Consider the following 21,399-nt stretch of genomic DNA (forward strand, 5'->3'; position numbering starts at 1 on the left):
CACTATGAAAAGTGAAATAAGCAAGACGAAAAAGGACAAATACAGTATGATTCCACTTATGAGGTACCTAAAATAGTCAAATTCATAGAGAAAAATAGAATAGTGGTTACTAGCAGCTTGGGAGAGGGAGAAATGGGAGTTATTTTTTAATGGATATAGACTTTCCAATTTGGGATGATGGAAAAGTTCTCGAGATGGATAGTGGTGTTGTCTGTGCAACAATGTGAGTATACTTAATGCCAGTGAATGGTACACTTAAAAATGGTTAAAATGGTAAATTTTACATTTTATATATACTTTACCACAATAAACAAAAGAGTAGTTAACCACTCTCACCCCTCCACGGCCACAAAAGGAAAAAGACATCACAATATAAACCTTCTACATCTACAGTACTCTTAAATTCTCACCAAAGTAAATGTCCTGAATAAAAAGGACTCTAAAACCTCTGCATGCTTGAAAATCTAAACTGATTGTGGCAGCAACACCCTTTCAAGACAAACAGTATTCTCAATTTACTTTGGCTTGCCATGTTATGAGCACATCTGATGTGAAAAGGAGACACAGCTGAAAATGGAGATTTGGCTGTGACTCTCCGATGTGTTCACTCAGAGGCTTCAAAATCCCCATCCTTCTTCCCGTTAATGAAGGTTTGCTTCGACCTTTCCATTAGCCCACAAACTACTATTAAAAAAGCCATTTATCAGATTAACAGAGTACTGCAAAAGTCATCTGCAAGCGGCGTGCACTTTTCCACGTAGGGGTTGCCATGCCAACGGCTGCTCCATGTTCATTGTACAGGAGTATCAACTTCAACAAAGTCCTGTTTCATAATTCTGAGGACCAATTCCATCTTACTGTCCCTCCGCACTAACCAAATGTGCACACATGACAAAGACCCCACCAAAATCAGGTAATGACCAAGAAAGGGAGCAATTAAAAAATTGACTTGCTAAATGTCCACATACCAAAAATGTTGCAAGGCAGACAAACATTATATTATTTCCTCTCTCTAACTCTTATCCCCATCCCAAAGAAGTACAATCAAAGAATTTGATGTAATAACAGTTTGGCCAGTAATTCTCAAAAAAGGAATCCTGGGTGAATAAATTGAAGGAGAGACTATAATTATGCAAATTGTTGTAATAGATTGTTTGCCTGGAGAGCACACAACTATAAACAAAATAGGGTAAGATACTTGGATTTTATTGGTGCTAAATTTTGTTGCAAATTTTTGTTTTAAACAATGCCTGCAAAATTTTAAGTAAATATATTTAAACTGACTAGCAGTATCAAGTGTTTTGATTTAGAAGAAATGTCTGATACAGAGAGCTCTAGGAAACAATTTGTCTTGACTCAAAAGTAAACCTAACAAGCAATTTCCAACCACAGACAATGAGCCCAGTCTCATACCTAAAACTCCTGATTAAATCAAAGAAATATCCAATCCGGTTTAAAAATGATTCATAGGAAACAAACAAATGCTGTGTAGACAACAGATTCCCAAACGAACAGGAGTCATCGTTATGTTGAAGTTTGCTGTAAATATAATGCCACACTTCCAACCAGGATCAGCAAAGGAAGAGAAAAAGCTCATCACAACTCTTAAACATATACAGCTTTCAGGTATGGGATAGAAATGTATTAATAGCATCTACCTCAGCTAAAAAAAATTTTTGTTTTTATCTTCTGTCGCAACTCTGAATGATACTGTGTATGCATTAAAGTTTTCAATATCATGAATACACTATTGTGTAAAGAAGGAAGGGTGCTTTTTACAAGATATGGATTGTGTCACAAAATTTGGGGAGGGTGATAACCAATTAAAATTTTAAATGATGCTTATTTGAAATCTTGGGCACAGGAACGACATCACTGAAGAAAAACTTGTTCTTCTAGCTAGTGGCTCCTGGCTCAGAGCAGACACATGGGCCACACTGGGAGATGATCTTACCCAAAGTGACACCCAGCCCTGACAGCCCTCGTCGCCGCAGCCTCTTCTATCTAATCTCGTGAATTACTCTAAGCCTAGAGAAAGGCCTACATGGATACAAAACTTTTAATTTGTAGTTATTTCTGGGACACCAGAGCTGATACATTGTTCAGGCGTATACAAGAGATGCCGCTTTCTTAGTTTGCGAACATCTCTGGGCTGGTTAGAGCTTGTTTTCTGAACCAGGATGTGTAGATGAATCGGAGTTGTGTTATGATACATCTGTAAGTGGAACTAAATACAGCTGTATTAAATCTATATACCATGATAGCAAGAGAGAATATTGATAAGTTGCTGTATGAAAAATGCATTTTCCACAACAGTATATAGTATGATTATACTCTGTAATTACATGTCCATACTTACTCTATAGAAGAAAGTACATTCACCAAAGTGTTAACAGTGGTTATCTCTGGATGGCGGAATTTTGGTGATTTTTAGTTTTATCTTGATGCCTTTCTGTACCATGACTTTTTTTTTTTACAGGAACATGTATAATTTTTATAATCAGAAGAAAACAACTATTTTAAAAATAATTTTACAGGAGAGACAACTTATAGGGTCTGGGTTGTGTGTGTATGCACACATACTCTTGCATAGTCTCCCTAACTATCCTTATGCTAAAAATCTCCCTCCAAGCCATTTGGGGAGCACTGCCCTCCTCCCTCAGGCCCAGGCATCCCTGGGTGACATTTGCACAACCCTATCCTCCCTCCACATCCTGCTCTCCATCCAGCAGCGTCAGGGAGCTGCCCCCGCACTGGGGGCAGCCATTCAAGAAGCAAGGAAATATTATGCAAGAGCACAGGAAGTCAGAGGAGACAGGATTCTGGGCAGGCCTGGCAAGGAGTCTGTGTGAACTCCAGTGAACAAGTGGACTTTGCTCAGCAGGGCCAAAGCCAGCAGAAAGCCTCCAGGGCGGCAAGGGAGAGCCGTCCACCTCAGGTCTCTGGCCAGTGGGCGGCCATCCAGAACTTGATGTACCTGATGTAAGGCAGATAAACCCAAGTCCCAATATTTCTACTTTTTTGGCCCAAGTTCAAGGTGACTCCCCAGCACTCACGCACCATGACTCACCTCTGTCCCACATCGCTCTCCTCCGCCCCCCAAACACAACATGACTCCATTCAGTAATTTCCAGGCCTGTTCCTCTCAAGGCCACCAGCTTTCTAACTCAGTTCTCTCTCTCACTGCCTCAGACTGAAGGACTCAGTACTTTCAGCTAGCTTGTGTCCATCATCTCATGTCAGTATCAACCCTGAGCACCCCGGATATGTTTATTTATATGCACACACACACACACACACATTTATATGTGAATCACAGAAGTAATAACCCCTTCTTTTACAGTAGTTTATATTTTCCAAGCCCCAATCCAACTGGCAGGGCAGGGATTACACCAGCCATCTGACAGTTGTAGAAACCGAGGCTCAGAGGGAGTGCATGACGGCTGCGGCATGATGCTATCAGAGTGGGGAGCCAGGTCTCCTGGTTAAGGATGCTCTCACTCACCCGAGAAGCCTGCCTCCTTCTTCCCTGGCATTAGGAGATGAGACACGGCCCTGCCTGGTAACACAACTGCTCCCTTTTGTAGAAACTGCTGGGCAGCACACATTCTGTCCCACCTCAACCCACTTTCTCCTTAACGGGGGGTGGGGAGGGGGTCCTGCTGCTGTCAGTGAAGTGGGTCCGGCCCCTGCTCTCTGGCATCATGCCATGTCCAGTAATGACTCGCAAGTCTCTGCCCCTCTCCACTTTAACAGAACCTCCTCTTGGAGAGGGGGAAATTACAGGGGAATTGGAGATGCTTTCTCCAAATCTCCACTGATCACCTTTAACCTCCCATCTTCCTTCCCTAAGGAAGCACCTGGAAACAGGAGTCAGGACCAGGTTCCACCTGGACTTCATTTCACAATGGAACTGGTTCCCACCTACTAGCCCATTTTAAAGATGGAGAAACTGAGGCCCAGAGGTCACCCAGCTGGTTAGCACTCCTGTTTCCTTTCCACCAGGCCACAGGAATTCTGCTAGACATACAACAGGACATTTCCCAAGCAGAAAGGCCCTAGATGTAAGTAGTGGGATGGACAGGACTGGGCAGAAATAGGACTAGGTACCCCCACTCCCCCACCCCCCCCACTCTCTTTTGCCTCTGTCAGGAGCAGCCAGTGATATTTTAACACACAGAACCAGCCACGTAGGGAACAACTCCCACCCAGTCACTGCCCCTGGCCCGACAATTGCTAATTGTGGTGAGGACCGACAGCGGCATTCTCCTGGGACTCTGCTGTGTATTTCCAGTCGCCACCAACACACAATGGCCCCTACTCCTCTGGTGTAAACATTGCCAAATAAGACAAACAATAACATCACCACGACAGAAAAATAACGTGCCCAGAGAGACAGCACCAGCCAGTGGAGAGAGGCTGGGGTCAGGGCTCTGCTACCATGGGCTCTTCTGCTCTCTGACTTTGCGATCACATTTTTGTACCTCGCTTGTTTCATCTATATGGTGAGAATGACAACTACTTTAACCCACATTATGAGCTTTGGGAAAAAATTAAGCACTGACTGAACAAACGCAAGAAATGATAATGCCAGGTTGAGGACAAAGACCCGGCAACCCTGGAATAATTATTTCACTTAACAGATATTTAAGGAGCATCTCATAGGTGCCCAGCACTGCCCCAAACGCTGCGGGTATGGTGGCAAGGCAGCACGGCCCCCGCCCTCAAGGAGCTTACAAACTAGGAAGCAGCAACAGATAATAAGCAGACAAGTGAATGACAGCATGTGGAGAATGCCGTCTTTCAAACAAACAAACCAAAAAAAAATGGAGAAGAGGGTTGGAGGGCTGGCAGTTAACTGAGGGAGGTGGGGATAGACTTCCCTGAGGAGGTGATATTTAAGCTGAGCCCTAAGGCCCCAGAAGCTGTCCAGCCTCGAGATGGGGCTGAGGGAAGGGCCAGCTCAGGCACAAGAGATGTCAGGGATGCTGCAGGTGACAGATCTGAGGCCAGAATAGAGTGACCTGCCAAGTTTCATGGTCACTATGTGGCAGAGCCAAGCTCTTCACACCCAAAGCCTCTTCCCACTACCAGCAAGACCAGGAAGCCCAGGCATCTCGAGGCCTCAGTGTGCCCCTCATTTCTACATCTCCCAACAAGCTGCCTGCCCTTTTGAACACCTTGGGCCCGGCACTTAGTCCCTTTGGGGGCCCACAGTTAATTAGGTTTTGCTTGTGAGAAACCGAGCAACAAGTGGGACCCGAGCAGAGGTGGTGCAGATACAGCTCTTTAGGTCTAGAGATCTGGGGGTGCTGAATCGAAGGGCAAATCCCCACTTGTAACAGGATGGCAGCAGCCATGGACCCTCATCTCCACAGGTGAGGGGGAGAACAGGCCAGGCAGGGAAAGGGGCACACCCACAGTCAGACCATTTTTCAGGAGTCCTGGAAGTTTCCTTGGTCTCCTGGTGTTATCAGATTTCCTCCCATCTCAGGAGATGGGAGAAATACAACTCAAACTTGAAAATCATGATTGGCAAGGGCACATAACCCTGGGGGCAGCTGTGGGTAGCGGCAGTTAAAGGCTGGAGAGCTAGCGTCTCCTTTCAGCGTCTGCTAAGACTCCCTCCCAATTGCAGTCAAATCGCTCCAACAGGTAGTGATGTGCCAAATGGTTATATTGCTCTTCTTGTTAATAATGCTGCCTTAATGGTCTGTACTTCATACTCTTCAAAGGTCTTTCCATTGAGATAATGGTTGCAAAAATTATTTTCAAAGTGCAGTACGCTCTTAAAATGCATGGTTTTTACTGAAACTCTAGCTCATTTCAAACTTATAATAACAGTACTCGTAGAAAGCAGTTAGTGTATCTAACCCCCATTTAGGAATAGGAAACAGAGAGAGGTTAAGTTACCCTCCTAGGTCACACAAGTCTGAAAAAGATCTAGAACAGTCTCTCAGAGTCCTAGAGATTTTTGAGAGCTCCTCTGAACCTCCTATGGAGGCTGGCTTTGCCAGGGACACAAAAGAAGTAAAAAGTGGCCCTAGGGGCATTTACAATCTGTTTGGCAAAACAAAGGGTAAGAAATATGGAATGCTGTGGTCAATCCCCTGACACTAATTTTGGAGGCAAAGGAATTCAAGTGGGTGAAAGTTTGTCCCTTTCCAAAATAAACATGTACTCTCCCTCGGCCCAGAAAATCTAACTCCAGGAGAATTGTTACGTCATTACCCTTGTAACATTTGGATCCATACAAGGAGCTACAGGTGGCCCAGCATCCCAAGGCTTATGTTGATCTGAGTGTGGAAAATGGTTCAAATGTGCCCAAATGAATGGCTTAGGAAAGAACGAATCAACGTTCATGGTCATCTCAGACTCCTTTCTGCCTGGGTGCTCTGGTCACCAGGATTTCTCAAGGCCCAACGCTGGCCAGAAGCTTCTGTGACTACACCACCACCAAGTGTGTCCAGGTCCCATCACCGAACTGACCCAGGTGGGGCAAACAGCTTGCTAGGAGTTTCGCAGAGGCAAAACTGTTATTTTCAAAAGTACTTTTACTTTGGAAAGGAAGAGAAAAGAAAAAAAAAAAAAAACAGAGAGGAATAGACATGGTAAGTTCACAGGTTTCCTACCCTAATGGTGTCATCACAGATTAGCTGGGTTAGATCACCCTCTTCTCCCTTCCGGGGGCCTATCTGGAGCTGTGGGCAGGTGGATGCTAGACTGGGATTCTAGCTCTAGCTAGATTAAGGTAAACACCACTTCCTGGCCTACGGGGTTTCTCAGGACATCCCTGAGGCCACTTCCCAGGGACTGCCCAAGGCCCCAGACAGCCCCTGTGTCTGGGCTGGCTGCACTGAGCTCTGCGGCTCTCTACCACCTGCAGTCCCAGGGGAGGAAGCCTCCATCCACCTGGCTCCAGAGGGTCCTTCCTGGGCTCAGGCCCAGATTTCAGCAGCCTGCACAGAGTAGGTGTGAAATGTGAGCACACCACTGAATAAAGCAATCCTCCCTGGGGGGGGGGGAACAATTTCCCAGTTCGACAACCATTTACGAATTACTGAGGGGCTGGAAAAGGAAGAAGAGACGGGACATGCAATTGTCACAATGACATTAAATTCCAAGCCAAGAGCTATCAGGAGTAGCGGCCTCCCTCGAAGTACCATTGGACGGGGTGCGCTAAAGTGACTTGCTTGGCCTTTGCTGGGCCCTGGTGTGGGAACTTCTTCAGGGATTCAGGATCTCTGCCAAGGCCCTGCTCGCAAGTGTCCAGCCATGACCACAAATGCTTCTAAATACCTCCGGGAGAAAGGTTATACTTGCTGTGGGTATAACTACCCTACCCCAGCTACCCTACCAGGTGACTCCAGAAAGATGGCTCCTTTTATCTCTGGCTACATCTGTCCAAGAACACCAGAGTTCAGGCTTTAGGGAATGGTGTAGCCACACAACAGGAAAGGAGAAGCCAAGGAACAGCTCAGCTGCCACTTCACGCAGGGGATGCAACTCCCAGTGATCAGTAGAGACTGACAAAAAGCATGGCCATCTCTCTCCCTACAAATAGTGGGACGTTGAAGGGCCTGTCCTATCTTTCTGTAATGATCAGACTCAGAAACCTAGAATCTACAATGACAAAGGGCAAGAAGGGATAGAACAAAAGCCCCTATCATGTTATTAAGGGGACAGAGGCTTCACCATCAAAATGAGAACGTGGAATGAGCACCACTGCACCCGTCCACAGAGCCCGATGGAAGCTATTTTAGAACACAGTAAGCTGTCCCCTTCCAGCCGCCTACTCTGGACACTGGGAGGCATTTATTACCCTGAGGCGTAGTACAGTCCAAAAAGAAATATATTCTAGAGTAACTTGGGCACATTTGCGGATGACTGATTTCCTAAGCAATACAGAGGAACATTCTTAGCCTTATGAAGGACAACCACGGCACCCTCCAACCACCCTTTGGTGCTTACACTAGAGCCAGCTGGAAGATAACAGATGTGCCCTGAGCAGCTCCCAGTCCAAATAACTCCCAAGAGAAGCAGGCACTGCTCCTGTGGCCCCAAGGCAGCCCTAAGATTCCATCACATCATGACTCAAAGAGGAATCATGATGTCCTCAACTTCCCAACACCAGCCTGGGCTGGTCCCCCATCTCCCATCTTTTAACACAGCTCCAGATTCAGCTCTGGAAGGAGCCGGCTCACCAGCACTGGCCTGTACACCCTCATTATTCCTACCACCTCATTTTACTCCAGCTGTTCACCCCCGCTGGAATGCCCCGAACCCATCTGCCTATCCAAATTCTACCTAATCTTCAAGACCTACCTCTTAATGCTCCTCCATTAAACCTCCCTCTAATCTGTGCTGATCAGTTCCTTTCCTAAAACTATTCACAACACACAAGATCTGTTTACCCTTATTTGCACTCAGTTACTATCAATCTTCCACAGTTGCTCAATGTTTTATCTGAGCTAGTTCTGACTTCCTAACAAGATAGCAACATCGTAAAGATGGGGCTTAGACAACCATTAACGTAAACCATCTTGCATTGTTTTAAACAAATCATTTTAGGAATTCCTTGACTCACCAACTAGACTCTAAGCCTCCTGAGTGCAGGGGACTAGACTCTAATGCCTCTTTGTAACCTCACTACATGGCATGGCACCTGAATTTAGTAGGTAACCTAGAATGTTTGTACACAGTGATGATGACAGTATCCACACAAACTTCACTACATGCATGGTGGGTGACCAAGGAGGATGGGTAAGTTGATCTGAGCAAAGGTTTCTGCCTAAATCTCTAACCCGCTGCACTTAAGCCCAAAGTTCATGACATAGATCGAATTACTGAGTCTACAAACAATTACTGGGCACCAAATGTGGGCCTCTGTTCTGAGTGCTGTGGGAACAAAGAACAGAAAAAGATAACTGGGTTTCTGCTCCTGAAGGACTTACCACCTATGTGGTGATCAGGGACAGATACACACACATACACACTGAAAAGCAAATTGTAAGAGCATCATACAAGTAATAAGACACAGACTGAAGACCATATAAATGCAGGGGTAACCAATGTGCTGCGAATCAGGAAGGCCCCGTAAGGAAGGTGATTTCTAAACTGAGAGTGGGTACTCCCCTACACACACTTTCCCACCTGGCTTTTTTAAACTTTAACCTAGAGCAAGTAAGTACTTTGTTGTTTGGCTGGTACTTGCCTTGGTGCATTGGGCAATCTTGAAGTGAAGCACTGACTTCACAATACTAGCCTAATGTTTGCATTTGATGTAAATCATGTATCAACCAGACCTGCCTATGGTCTTGTGGGTATTTTTTTCTTTTTCCTCTCTCTTCTTCTTTTTTTTTTTTTTAAAGGAAAATAAATAAAGGGCTCAAATCTACATGAAAAAGAAAAGCAGAGCCCAAGAGCCAGGCTTTCCAAGTGAACCAAGAGATATTGACAAAGCAATTGTATGATTTTTTTTAATTAAGCATGATTTTGGGGACTCAAAATATGCACGGTGTTTACAAGGCACATTAGAGAATTAGACGTCCTTGCCCTTGAGCAACATGTAATGTTGCTGGAAAGACAAGAACACGTGAAATGTCATTAGATAACAAGGAAATATAATCAGGCGGGCTCTCTCGCGTAAGTCACCAAGAGCTAGAAAGGAGTGGAGGGGGAGGTGCTGGTGTGGGAACTACTGCAGAAGGTTCTGTAGGACTTGGGGGACTTGGGCTGATGCTAGGAAAGCTGGAGATACTCGAGTACAAAGAGAAGTCAGGAGAGCATCCTAGATGGTGGGACTGGGCTGAGGGAGCAGAGGTGGGAAGGAGACCTGTGACGTGGAGTGAACCAGCCCTTGCGGCAGAGCGAGGAGACTGGCACATTTGGGGTTCAGGAAGCACACTGGGTGATGGGGAATGGGGTGAGAGGGCTGGAGTGGGGTCCCTGATTGTCAACGAGATGAATTCCCACAGCTGTGTAGGCTGCCCTTGGGAAGAAAACTGGACCAAGGATCCACGTCCTCATTCAGGTTTTGAGTGTGTCTAGCTAATCCTTGGAGATCTTTAAGAGAAACACTCAAATCCACAAGAGGAACCCCTTCCCCACCCTGAAGACTCTCTGTGCTCCAAGGACATGACAACCCTGCCTAAAATAGGGGCAGTATCAGCACCATGCAAACCTGTTCTGAGAGGCTAGGAAAGCTCTTTTAGCAGCCAGGCTGCTTCCCAGCCGGTCAGATAGCAGGGAAATGCACGGGGGTGCTAATTTCCAGAGAATATCAGAAAGCGCCAGAAAGTGCGGCAGCCACCCAGTGGACCAGGATTTCCCCCTGACTTCTTGACCACCCCAAAGAACCTCACCAAATGGGAGGGGCTGTGTCGGCTGTGCCAGGACATGCAGAGCGAAGGCAAGGAAGCCAAAAAACTGTGAAGGGGCTGGCTCCCATGCCCCACCTACCACTAATTCCCCTGAATCCCTGGTACAGAAGAAAAGACAGACTCCTGTGGCATGGCGATATGGTTACATTTATAGAAGCTCCCTTGTCACCAGCAAAATGTGACCTTCATACTTTTCTTAATATCTGGATAAACATTTGTTGTGCAAGCACACAAATAAAGGTTCTAAGGGTGAAATGTGGTGTGTCTAGTAACACCACGCAGCTCTGAACCCAGGCACCAGAAAGTCCTTTTGGCTCTGGAGATGACTTCTCTCTCTCTTTACCCTGGGCACCAAAATTAGCTTCATCAACCTCAGCCAGTGCTGGAGTGAAGGCTGCCATGCTAAAATAGTATCTGAGAACTCTTGGAAACACAGGAGAGAAACACAAGGTTACGGTGGTTTACAAACACCGAAGAAAGCAATTTCACTGGAGTGCTTCTTAAACCAAATATAGAGGGAAGGAGCATTATTGGGGTTTAGCCTGGAATCTTCACAGAGTGAATGATATTCTTCTAGCTCCCTGAATTCTCCACATGGTATATTTTATATACCGTGATATACTCGATTAAACATGAGTATTTTCATTCAGAAAAATAGTGTAGAGGTTATATGTTCATAAAAGAGTGGTTATCAAATGATCTGTGCTTTACTTGCACGGTCCTATTATTTCTAGAACACTCTGTAGAAACATCACAGAGTCCCATTTCCCCATATATCTGACCATCCAGAATTGATTTTTTAAATTTTGTTTTGAAGTTCTGAAGAATGGGCCCTCGAAGAGCTCCTCACAGGCACAATTTTCTGCTGTTTCCACATGGAATTCATAAACAGAGACAAGCAACTGATTTTGTGTGTGCACATAAAGCCATTCTTTCCTGCAACTGCGTATGACGTATTTTCCAGGACAATCTTTCTCAATACTCCAAAGTGCTTCAGCAACAGGAAGCTGTAAAGGTAGGAAGGAGGCCTGTAGATATTTGCTGTAATTACTCATTAGTAATGAGAGTAGTTAGCACTGAAGTTTGAGTCACCCCCTTTGGGCTCATGCTCCTTCATTAGCTTATAACAGGTGCCCAGGAGGACACCTGGGTCCAGTTCTAGCTTTCACTGCAGGTGACACAGCTTGCTTCTTTTCACAGCTCAATTTCTCAAACATAAAATTAGGATAATGTGTTACCCCTTCCTTCCCCCTGCCCTCTACCCAGAGGCAGTCAGGACAAATCTTATTCCAAGTGGTAACAATATGAAAAATTTGTATGAAGGGTAAAATATACATATTTGTTAAAACGAATACAACATCAAGAGACAGAGAGAGAGAGAGACAGAAAGAGAACTGTATGACTAGATACCCAGCACAGTGATTTAAATGATTATTACCAAAAAAAAAAAAAAATACACTTTAACCAATGTATTTTTAAAGGATTTATAAAATGCTTCTGAACACAGATTGAGGCCATGTGTCCCCTTATTCATAGTGAGCCACTGACTCCCCAGTCATAGGTCAAGAGCAGGGAGACTCAGACTGAAAACGAGACCAAAAGAGTCAACTAAAGCTGTTACAGAGTTGATGAACTTCTAAAAAGACTATCATATCAGCTGTACCCCCAGCATCTGTGGGCAGCCAACACCGCGATGGGGGTTAGTTAACCTCCAACATTACAAGTGTGAGTACAGAAAATGGAGTCATTTTCCCACTCGTGTGCTTTATTATACAGCTTCATCCAATAAAATCACTCATCTGTTATGATTCCTAGCACTAACCTCTCAGGTGTGATTTTTTTATTCAAAGGTACCATGGATATGGGATGCAGAAAGTCACTGGAGGAATATAAGAAGAGATTTCTAACAATCCACTTCCTTGGCTTTGTAAAATTGGGAAAACGCCAGGTGGGGGCATGGCAAATCAATATATATTTTTTAATGGGGTCATTTTCCTTACTGACAAACCACCTTTCTGAAATATCTTTCCACATGAGAAAAGGACCTGCTTCCCAGAGTCATTATCTCACACAGAAGTTACTTGTAACTTTAAAAGTGAAGAATTTTTCCAAGTGAAGGGGGGAAAATGTGCCTCCTGGGAACATGTAAAGGTTCTGATGGTCATGCCATATTATAAGTTTGCTGATGTACAACTGGCCCCTGGAAACAGTCTAAGGAGGTCAAGCAAACCGGTACTCTTGAGAATTCAGGAAAAAACAAGACCACTTAGAGGTAGATAATATTCTGGTCCATTCCACACACCTGTCTTCTTGGCTCCAGAGAGCTCACAGGGCCCCGGCACTCTTCTTGATCTCATACTTGCAGATCAGTTCTGTGGCTTTCCATAGTGGGACCAGACCACTGGGGACAAACTGCACCAAGCTCTACTTGAAAATCGCAGATACTGGCACGCCATGCATGGCCACCACACATACAGTGATATGCAATTGCCAATATGGCTTGCTTCTCTCTCCGTTATGATATGTTCATGCAATTGTGTTTTACAGCGCTGGGAAAACTCAACAAGCCCTTCAAGGTTCACAGTGCAGAGGCCAATGGTGTGATGGCTGTGAAAGCTTGGGGCTCATCAGAGAAGGGCTCTATAAAAACGCACCATACTATTATTGCAATGATCATAGCTATTCTTTACTTCCCCGTCCATTCTCTCCTTCCTGTGCTCACAATTTCAAAAGATCAAAAGGGCCAGAGGCAGTCTTGTGCAACTTGATTTGGAGATGGCTCTCCAGAAGCCACGGAGGAAGAGCTTCGAACAGGTTCTTCTGCACAATGGAGTCTGAAGGTTACAGGAATTACTTAAGTCTTGCCACCTGTTAAGAGTGGGAGGTGGAGGCTTCCCTGGTGGCGCAGTGGTTGAGAATCTGCCTGCTAATGCAGGGGACACGGGTTCGAGCTCTGGTCTGGGAAGATCCCACATGCCACGGAGCAGCTGGGCCCGTGAGCCACAATTGCTGAGCCTGCGCGTCTGGAGCCTGTGCCCCGCGACGGGAGGGGCCGCGATAGAGAAAGGCCCGCGCACCGCGATGAAGAGCAGTCCCCGCACCGCGATGAAGAGTGGCCCCCGCTTGCCGCAACTGGAGAAAGCCCTCGCACGAACCGAAGACCCAACACAGCCAAAAATAAAAATAAATAAATAAATAAATAAATAAGAAAATCCTTTGAAAAAAAAAAAAAAAAAAAAGAGTGGGAGGTGGAAAGCTTTGAACTTCTTGGGGGCAGTAGAGAACCACCTCCTGCCACAGTGGAGGAAAACCCATGAAAAGTTAAGTTTCCAGGGCTTCCAAGTCTACCGTTCATATCTTCAATCCCTGTCTGTGTGTGAGGTTCCATACAAGTGATGAGTCACAAAAGAGAAAAGTAATTATAATAATTATAAATACAACAGCAAAAGCAGTTATCATTTATAGAATACTTTCCATGGGTTGGGCATGGTACTAGATACTTTATAGATATCTTAGGTAAGGTAAGGCAGTGTGGATCACTGGTTAAGAGTACAGACTCTGGGGAAATCAGCTCGGTGCTCTGTGTCCACCTAGAGAGGTGGGATAGGGAGGGTGGGAGGGAGACGCAAGAGGGAGGGGATATGGGGATATATGTATACGCATAGCTGATTCACTTTGTTATACAGCAGAAACTAACACAACAATGTAAAGCAATTATACTCCAATAAAGATGTTACTAAAAAAAAAAAAAAGATGTTACTAAATAAATAAATAAATAAAAGTTTAAAAAACATACTAACAACAACAAAAAAAAGAGTACAGGCTCTGGAGGCATTTTGCCCCATTCGAATCCCAGCTCCACCCATACTACCCATTTGACCTTTGGCAACTCACCTTTCTATACTTTGGCTTTCCCATCAGTGAAATGGGGATAATGACAGGGCTTATCTCACAGGTTGTTATGAGGATTAAAAGAGTTCACCCATGGAAAGTTCTGAGGACAGTGCTTACACAAATAAGTGTTTGAGTTTTTTTGTTTTGTCCTATTGCAGATATAATTTCTATTAAGGACACCCACATTCCTAGTACCTAAAAAGACCTCCAATAACTGTTTGAGGATGATGGAAAACATGAGGATAAGATTTCATGGCCATTTTAAGAAGCAGTAACAAAATGAACCACACCATACATGTACACAATGGAATATTACTCAGTCATTAAAAAGGAACGAAAGTGTGCAATTTGCAGAGACATGGATGGACCTAGAGGCTGTCATACACAGTGAAGTAAGTCAGAAGAAAAAAATGAATATCGTATAATATCACTTATATGTGGAATCTAGAAAAATGATACAGATGAACTTATTTGCAAAGCAGAAGTAGAGACACAGACATAGGGAAAGGATGTATGGATACTGGGGGAGGTGGGTGGGGGAAGGGAGGTGGGTGGGGGAAGGGAGGGGTGGGATGAACTGGGAGATTGAGACTGACATATATACACTACTATGTATAAAACAAGTAACTAATGAGAACCTACTGTATAGCACAGGGAACTCTACTCAGTATTCTGTGATGACCTAAATGGGAAGGAAATCCAAAAAAGAGGGGATATATGTATAGCTTATTCACTTTGCTGTACAGCAGAAGCTAACACAACATTGTAAAGCAACTGTACTCCAATACAAATTTTAAAAAATTACTAAAAAGAATGAACCACACCAGAACTAAGCCTGTGCAGGGCACTCGGTTCCCCTTCCTCCCATTACTGAGGGTAGACATGTGGGTGGACAGACAGGTGGGTACAGGTAAGGTTAAGCTGCACTATAGAATCTTTACTAGATGTACACACCAACCTCCTCTCCCATCTCCAAGACAGGGAGGGACACTGGCAGTGAAATGGAGGACCTCTCTGAGACCTGAACAGTAAGATCCTAAAAGGAAAGGCAGTTGCCAAATCAGACATCCAAGAGCAAGGGCTTGCCTTCTCCAGATCACAGAACTTTGGAAAGCCTATTAGAGCTGAACTGACTCCCCTTGGGGAAAAATATGCTTTTATCCATAATACCAGCAGCCAGTTTCAGAGGCTCATGGACCACCCCTCTGAAGTCCATTCACAAAGCCCAGATTAAGAAACTCCCTCTCCCTTCTTGGTCTTCCTAGAATCATAGCTATCTCCACGATTATCCTCAGTGGGACCAGAATCTCTATCCCGAGCCTCCCTCCATGCCCCTCACCAAAGCAAGTGTACAAAGAAGAGTAAACATTCAGCTTTGGGGGCCCTTCTGTCTATGGTGTCAGACAACACCACACGGATACCCTTGAACCCCCCCACTTTTCATTACTCTCATTACCCTCAACACTGACTCCCCCTGTTTGACCTCCCTCAGAGCCAGTCTTCATGCTGGTGATCAGGGCCTACCCTGTGTGATTCCAGGGAAAACTAGGAACCCATTCTCCCACTCCCCAACACACAATACTTCTCAATAATTGTCTGTGCTTAAATGTGTAGTTACTGATTGAAATGCTATTAAGAACTTCTTATCTTTAGCTTCAAACGATTTGATCTCAACAGAAAAGTGACAGGTAAGCTGCCAGCTACTGTATTTTTAGTTAAGCTTCCTTGTGTGTCCTTCCCCTCCCCACAAACAAACTAAGCAACTTGAAGACCAGGACCACATTCCCTTATTTCTTAATATCTCTTCAGCATTTTATCCAAAGAGGGAGTAGGTGTTCAATACACATTTGTTGTCTTTATTGGTTTACATCGTGAATAGCAGAGCTGGTTTTCATCATGAAACTAGACATTGGTACTGGGGAGGGTGGGGGTAAAGGGTACTGGGGACCCTGTGAGCAAACATTGCTAACTTTACAATATTGGCAAAAGCCCTACCTGCTATGAACTATCAATGATGGTCAGTACCAAATACAATAGGGAAGATTCATTAGGCTAAAATGAAAACTCATGTTGGTATGGGACAGAAGTGAGGAAAATACAAACAAACAAAAAAAGGCCAATACCACTGGAGAGATTTCCTGAGAAGCAGAAAAGCCTAAATCTTGAGATAATTAATGACAGCAAATATTTTCAAATGTATTGGGCTGAAATCCTGGAGCACTAAGAATTATCTAATTGGTTCCTTCTATTTGTAAACATTTTACAGAATAGATTCCTAGAAAGTTGAGGATCACCCTACACACACACACACACACACACAGAGAGAGAGAAAGAGAGAGACACAGACTGACTTACATTCAAAGTGAATTAAACAGTTTTGGTCTCCTGGTTTTCACTCCTAGTAAAAATGCTAACTTATTCAATACAGGAATCAATCTATCAATAGTAGCTGCTTGAATGTCTCTGCTGACAGGTAGTTCTCTGCCTCATAAAGCAATTTGCTCCACCGGAGAACAGTCCTTGCATAAAATAATTGTAAGCTTCCCATCAGCAATGCTGAAAAAAACCTGTAGTCATAGCATTCTTTTGAACTTCATGAAAGCTGTGTGAATTAAATTTTATTCACCTGAAACTATAATGTGTTCCATCAATTCCTTATCACACCTGCATTCCGGTAATGCAATTGGAAAGAGACATCAAATGTTGAAGGAATATTTATAGTAAATATATTTAAATTGAGAAAAACCGTCCAGCAATACTTTTGCCTTCCGAATAGAAAAAAAGGTGGGCTTTGATTTTATTTTAGCAGAGGAACCACTACATCCAGTTGGCAGGGGGAGCCGGAGATAGAAAACTTCTGATCTGCTACCCCTGATCTTCCTCCCACCAAAGGCCCCACACTAAGCAATAGAAGCTTTCTGGAAAGGAGCTCTGAGCTGGGTCTGGCTTTGGGAATGGACTTTGATCCCTGATTATCCAAGGATCCAACTTATATTTACCCAAACCACTCTCCAATCCCCATGTACCTAAGAACTTCCAGACTATTTTCTCTTCCAGGGAAGGGGCTCAGAAATTGTTTTATCAGGAAGTGAGTAGCCCAGACACTTTCTAGCTCTTCACAGAACCAGGAACCTTGATTAATGAGACCTTCACTTCACTCCTGACAGACGAGTGCAAAAAGTGAGTGAGTGCAGCACCCTTAGCAAGCTCGTTTCTGGCCATCTCTGATGTCACTAGGAATTCCCACCACCGCTAAAAGAGCACACTTTGAAACCCAGTTGGCCAGCCAACGTTTAGAAAGCAAACTCTTTTTTATTAAACATTAACATCTCCATCGATGCATGAACGTTCTGGAACAAAATAATCCTGCCCACTTCTTGAAAGACTGTTGTTAGAAGGAACATTGCTAATGTTCCATGAATCTGGAATTTTGGGGAAGAAATGGCTCTGCAGAACCAGAAGAATCACATCTTAAGAACCTATACACAGAATCCTAATCTGAAAGCCCGCATAGCAGGTGTCACACCGAACTTGTGAGGCACTCTGGCAAAGCTAAGGACCGCCACTTACATGACACACCAACTTTCAATGCATTGGTTCACATATTTGAATTACACCTCGGTCCTGCAAGGAGCATGCCCCCAGCAAACAGAGCCAGACTAGAAAAGTAAATATGTCTCAAAACAATTAGCCCAACAGGAATTGGACAACCTCTTAGGACTCCGGATGGTGAGGGACACACAGTTTGCCCTGCCAGTCTGCGATATAAAACCAAAGGCAAGGCGCAGAAAGACACGCGGGGCCACCGCCTCTGGCCTCCTAGGCATCTCACAGGCAATCCCCACAGTGGTTCTTAAACCTGCCGCTCTAGCGAATAATTCGGAGTCTGATTGCCCAACTTTTTCCTGCTCCGATTCTGGCTCCCTCTATCTCTAACGAAAGAGGCACTACAGCCAGGTATGTCGAAATAGTTCTGCCCCTGCTCCCAAGTTTCTTGCGACGATTAACATACATAATAGCACAGGACCCGCGCAAAGCCGCGCGGGAGAAGCTGACACTTCACACATCTGTCAAGATTACCATCAGGCCCCACCTCCGCGATTGCAACATTCACCGATAGGCATCACAGTTGTAAAATATACAATAAGTTCCCTCGCCGGCTCCAGAGCCCAGCGCGCGCAGAGGAGCTGACTATAACTTTGTCTTCTAATCGTTCAGCCATTACTATTGGCAGGCTATACTGGTTTAACAAAATGCGTTGGAATTTTAAAGTCCCTTCCCTGCTTCGCTGCCCTTCAGACACAGGACTCCAGGGCTGCTCCGAGGCCCCCGGGGGCGAGCGACGGCTGCAGTCTCAGGGCCCAGAATGGCCAGGGCAAGGCTCCCTCAGCCGTCTCAAACCTGGGGGCGCCACCGTGACGCGGGAGGGGAGCTGCGGCCTCAACCCGGGAGCCGGGCTCAATCCCCTCCCCCCAGCGATCCGGGAGCGAAGGGCCCGGGCGCTCGGCCAGAACGGGCGCGATTCGCTCCCGTTTATCAAATCCTTATCGGTGCCCCGAGGTGGGAACCGCCGCTTTCGACCAGAGGATACACGGCTTCTGGCTCCGGTCCCACAGTGGAAGTCGAAACAAGAGTAAATCGACCCAAGCACTGAGCTCTTCGGGCTCCCCGGCTCGAGGCCGGTCACCCCAGCCCATCGCGGCTGGGTCCCCATTCCCCGAACCACCGCACAGCCTCCCAGCAGCTGATCTCCAGCGGCTCAGGCCCTTCAGCCGGCCGCGCGTTCGATTACAGTTCTCCGCACATCAGCCCCCCCAGCCGCCGTCGAAAATGGGGCTGAAAGCTCCAGCCCGCGGGGCAGCACGAACGGAGGTTGGGAGGAGAGGGGGTCCAGGCGGCAAGCCACGCACGACTGCGGGAGGCAAGGCGGTTCCCACGTCTGCGCGCCACGCCGTGCGCTCTCACCCTCGCCAGGAGAGGGCAGTGAGAGTTGGCCGGGGTTGCCTCTCCACCAGTGCCGAGAGGCTGGAGAGGGCAGGCGAGCAGATCGTGGCTGCCCTTCTCTGTCCTCTTGGGAGAGAAACACCGGACCTGCCGGGAGCGCCCGGTATCGCCATCCCCTCCCCACACACCAAGACACCTGCCTCCGCGAGGCAGCCCGGCCCACTACCCACTCTCCCGCCGAGGCAAGGTGCGGCATCAGGAAAGCGGCTTCTCCCATCTTCCGTGGGGTCTGGAACCCTGGAGTGTGGCCCTCTGCCGCTCTACCGGGGCCCTTCCCAGCGCCGCGCTCCGCCTCCGGCCCCTTGCCAGTTTGGGGAGCAGCACGGGCAGAGCTCGTTTGGAAGAACCCCAAGGGTCCCGAGGAAAAGAGAGGAGTGGGTGCTGCCCCTCATGCGGGCCGTGAGAAAGTCGAAAGTTGACCTGAGCCGAGTCAACCAAGAAACATTTCAACATGCTGGCCGCGGGGGTTTGGTGCGGGTGTGGGCTTGGGGGGATGGATTTTGGAAGGTACCCCGGGAGCACCTCCGACCTCTAGGGCCATCTCGCTCGGCCTCCTGGCTTCGCTGCCCGCGCAGATTCCCGACTCCTTCGGGCCACAGAACTCTCAACCGCGAAGCCGCAGCCGCGCGTCCCCAGACGGGGCACCTGCCCTCCCCTGCCAAACTTTCCAAATCTATCCCTCGGCCTCAAAGACCGCTCCGCGCTCCTCTCCCAGCGGCTCGCGGTCGCGCCGGTCCCGCGAAGCCCCACCACTCCCACCCCCCCACCCTGGACCAGCTCCGGACGCCCGTTTACCTTTTCTTCTCCTTGTCAGCTGTCATTGTCGCGGAGGCCCTTTGAGACGCCGAACACCTGAGCTCCAGGGCCGGTGGGGGCTGCCGCCGCTACCTTCGCTGTGGCCCTAGCCCACTCCCGGAGGCCCGCGCCTGTGTTAAAGGTCCCGAGCACCCGTACAGTCAGGTGGAAGTTTGCGGGCGGCTGGCTAGGTGCGGGGGAGGGGGGTGGAGAAAGGTGACGGGGAGGAACCTGCACGCGGAGGCGGGGTCGGGGAAAGGAGTGGGAGGAGGCTGTCACACGCAAAAAAAGGGCAGCGAGAAGGGGGCCGAGGTTCCTTTTTCCTTGGAAAAGGAGTCGGGAGTCACTCTTCTGGGTTTTCAAAAAAGAAGAAGCGGCTCAAACGACGGGAGTTCGCAGAGTCTGGGGCCGAGCGGACGCGGAGGCTGAGATGACCATACAGTCTCAGGACACTGCCGAGGATTGTACGGCCGCCTCAGGAAAGCTGGGGCGGGAGGCGACGGGCGCCGGAGCTGTGCGGCGGACCGCTCGCGAATGTCGAGCTCGCGGGGCCGCCAGCCCACTTTAAAAACTCCGGCGGCCTGCGGGGGGGGTAGGGAGGGCGCGAGGGGCGCGGGCGCAGCGGGCGGGGGCGGGCGCGCGCCGGAGGGCCCCGCCCCCGCGCGCCCCGCCCCGTCCCGCCCGCGCCGCGCGCCCGGGCAGCCCACGGCGTCCCGGCCAATAGGGAAGCGCGGCCGCAGCCTCTGCCCTGACCCCGGCCCGCCCCACTGCCCCCGCGCTCCGCTCGATTGCGGCCCGCCCGCCCGGCTTCCGCCCTCTGCGGTTCCAGAAGTTGTTTATGAGGTCTGCGGGGTGGCGGGGAGCTAAGAGGGACTCCGCACCGGGGAGGTGCACCTTAAGTGGGGCTAGGCGGCAGCGAGGAGTCGGTCTCCGGGAGCGCTGCAGGAGCGAGAGTATTCCCGTGCGCCGGCGTCCTCCCACCTCTGCCCTGCCCTGGGATCAGGGCAAAACCGCGAGCGCCGAGGGTCCCGCGCTTCGCAGAGCCGCTCGGCGGTGCCGCGCTCCCGCGTCCTTCGCCTCGCTGCGTGTCCCATTGGGCCCGGTGACGGTAATTCCGAGGGCCCCAGCGGCTGCACTCTCGGCCTGGGCGATGCGCTTATTTTTCCGGCAGAACGCAGCTGGCTTTGCCATCCGGAAAGAGAGAGGCTGGGAGACGGATCCCCTGCGCCTTTGGGTCCGCGGGAAACAGTGCAGTGAAATTGAGCTAGTGCTGCCTCTGCTCTTCTCTTCCTTCAGCTGGCACGTCGGTTGCTTGCTGGGTTGT

General features: G+C 47.7%; 1 protein-coding gene across 2 annotated transcripts in view; it reads right to left on the reverse strand.

Annotated features, from left to right (window-relative positions):
• Positions 1-20,623, reverse strand: part of EPAS1 (endothelial PAS domain protein 1) — an 89,541-nt gene extending 68,918 nt beyond the window's left edge. Inside the window, exon 1 of one of the 2 annotated variants that reach the window (XM_007190076.3) lies at positions 20,076-20,622. In XM_007190076.3, coding sequence (XP_007190138.2) covers positions 20,076-20,101 — 26 coding nt within the window. In that variant the 5' untranslated portion in view covers positions 20,102-20,622. Of the gene's footprint in view, positions 1-20,075 lie in introns of both variants that reach the window. The other variant, XM_057558007.1, reaches the window with a different exon arrangement.
• Positions 20,624-21,399: the final 776 nt, after the last annotated feature.

The sequence above is a fragment of the Balaenoptera acutorostrata genome, chromosome 12 (assembly GCF_949987535.1).
Source record: "Balaenoptera acutorostrata chromosome 12, mBalAcu1.1, whole genome shotgun sequence".
Taxonomy (NCBI): domain Eukaryota; kingdom Metazoa; phylum Chordata; class Mammalia; order Artiodactyla; family Balaenopteridae; genus Balaenoptera; species Balaenoptera acutorostrata.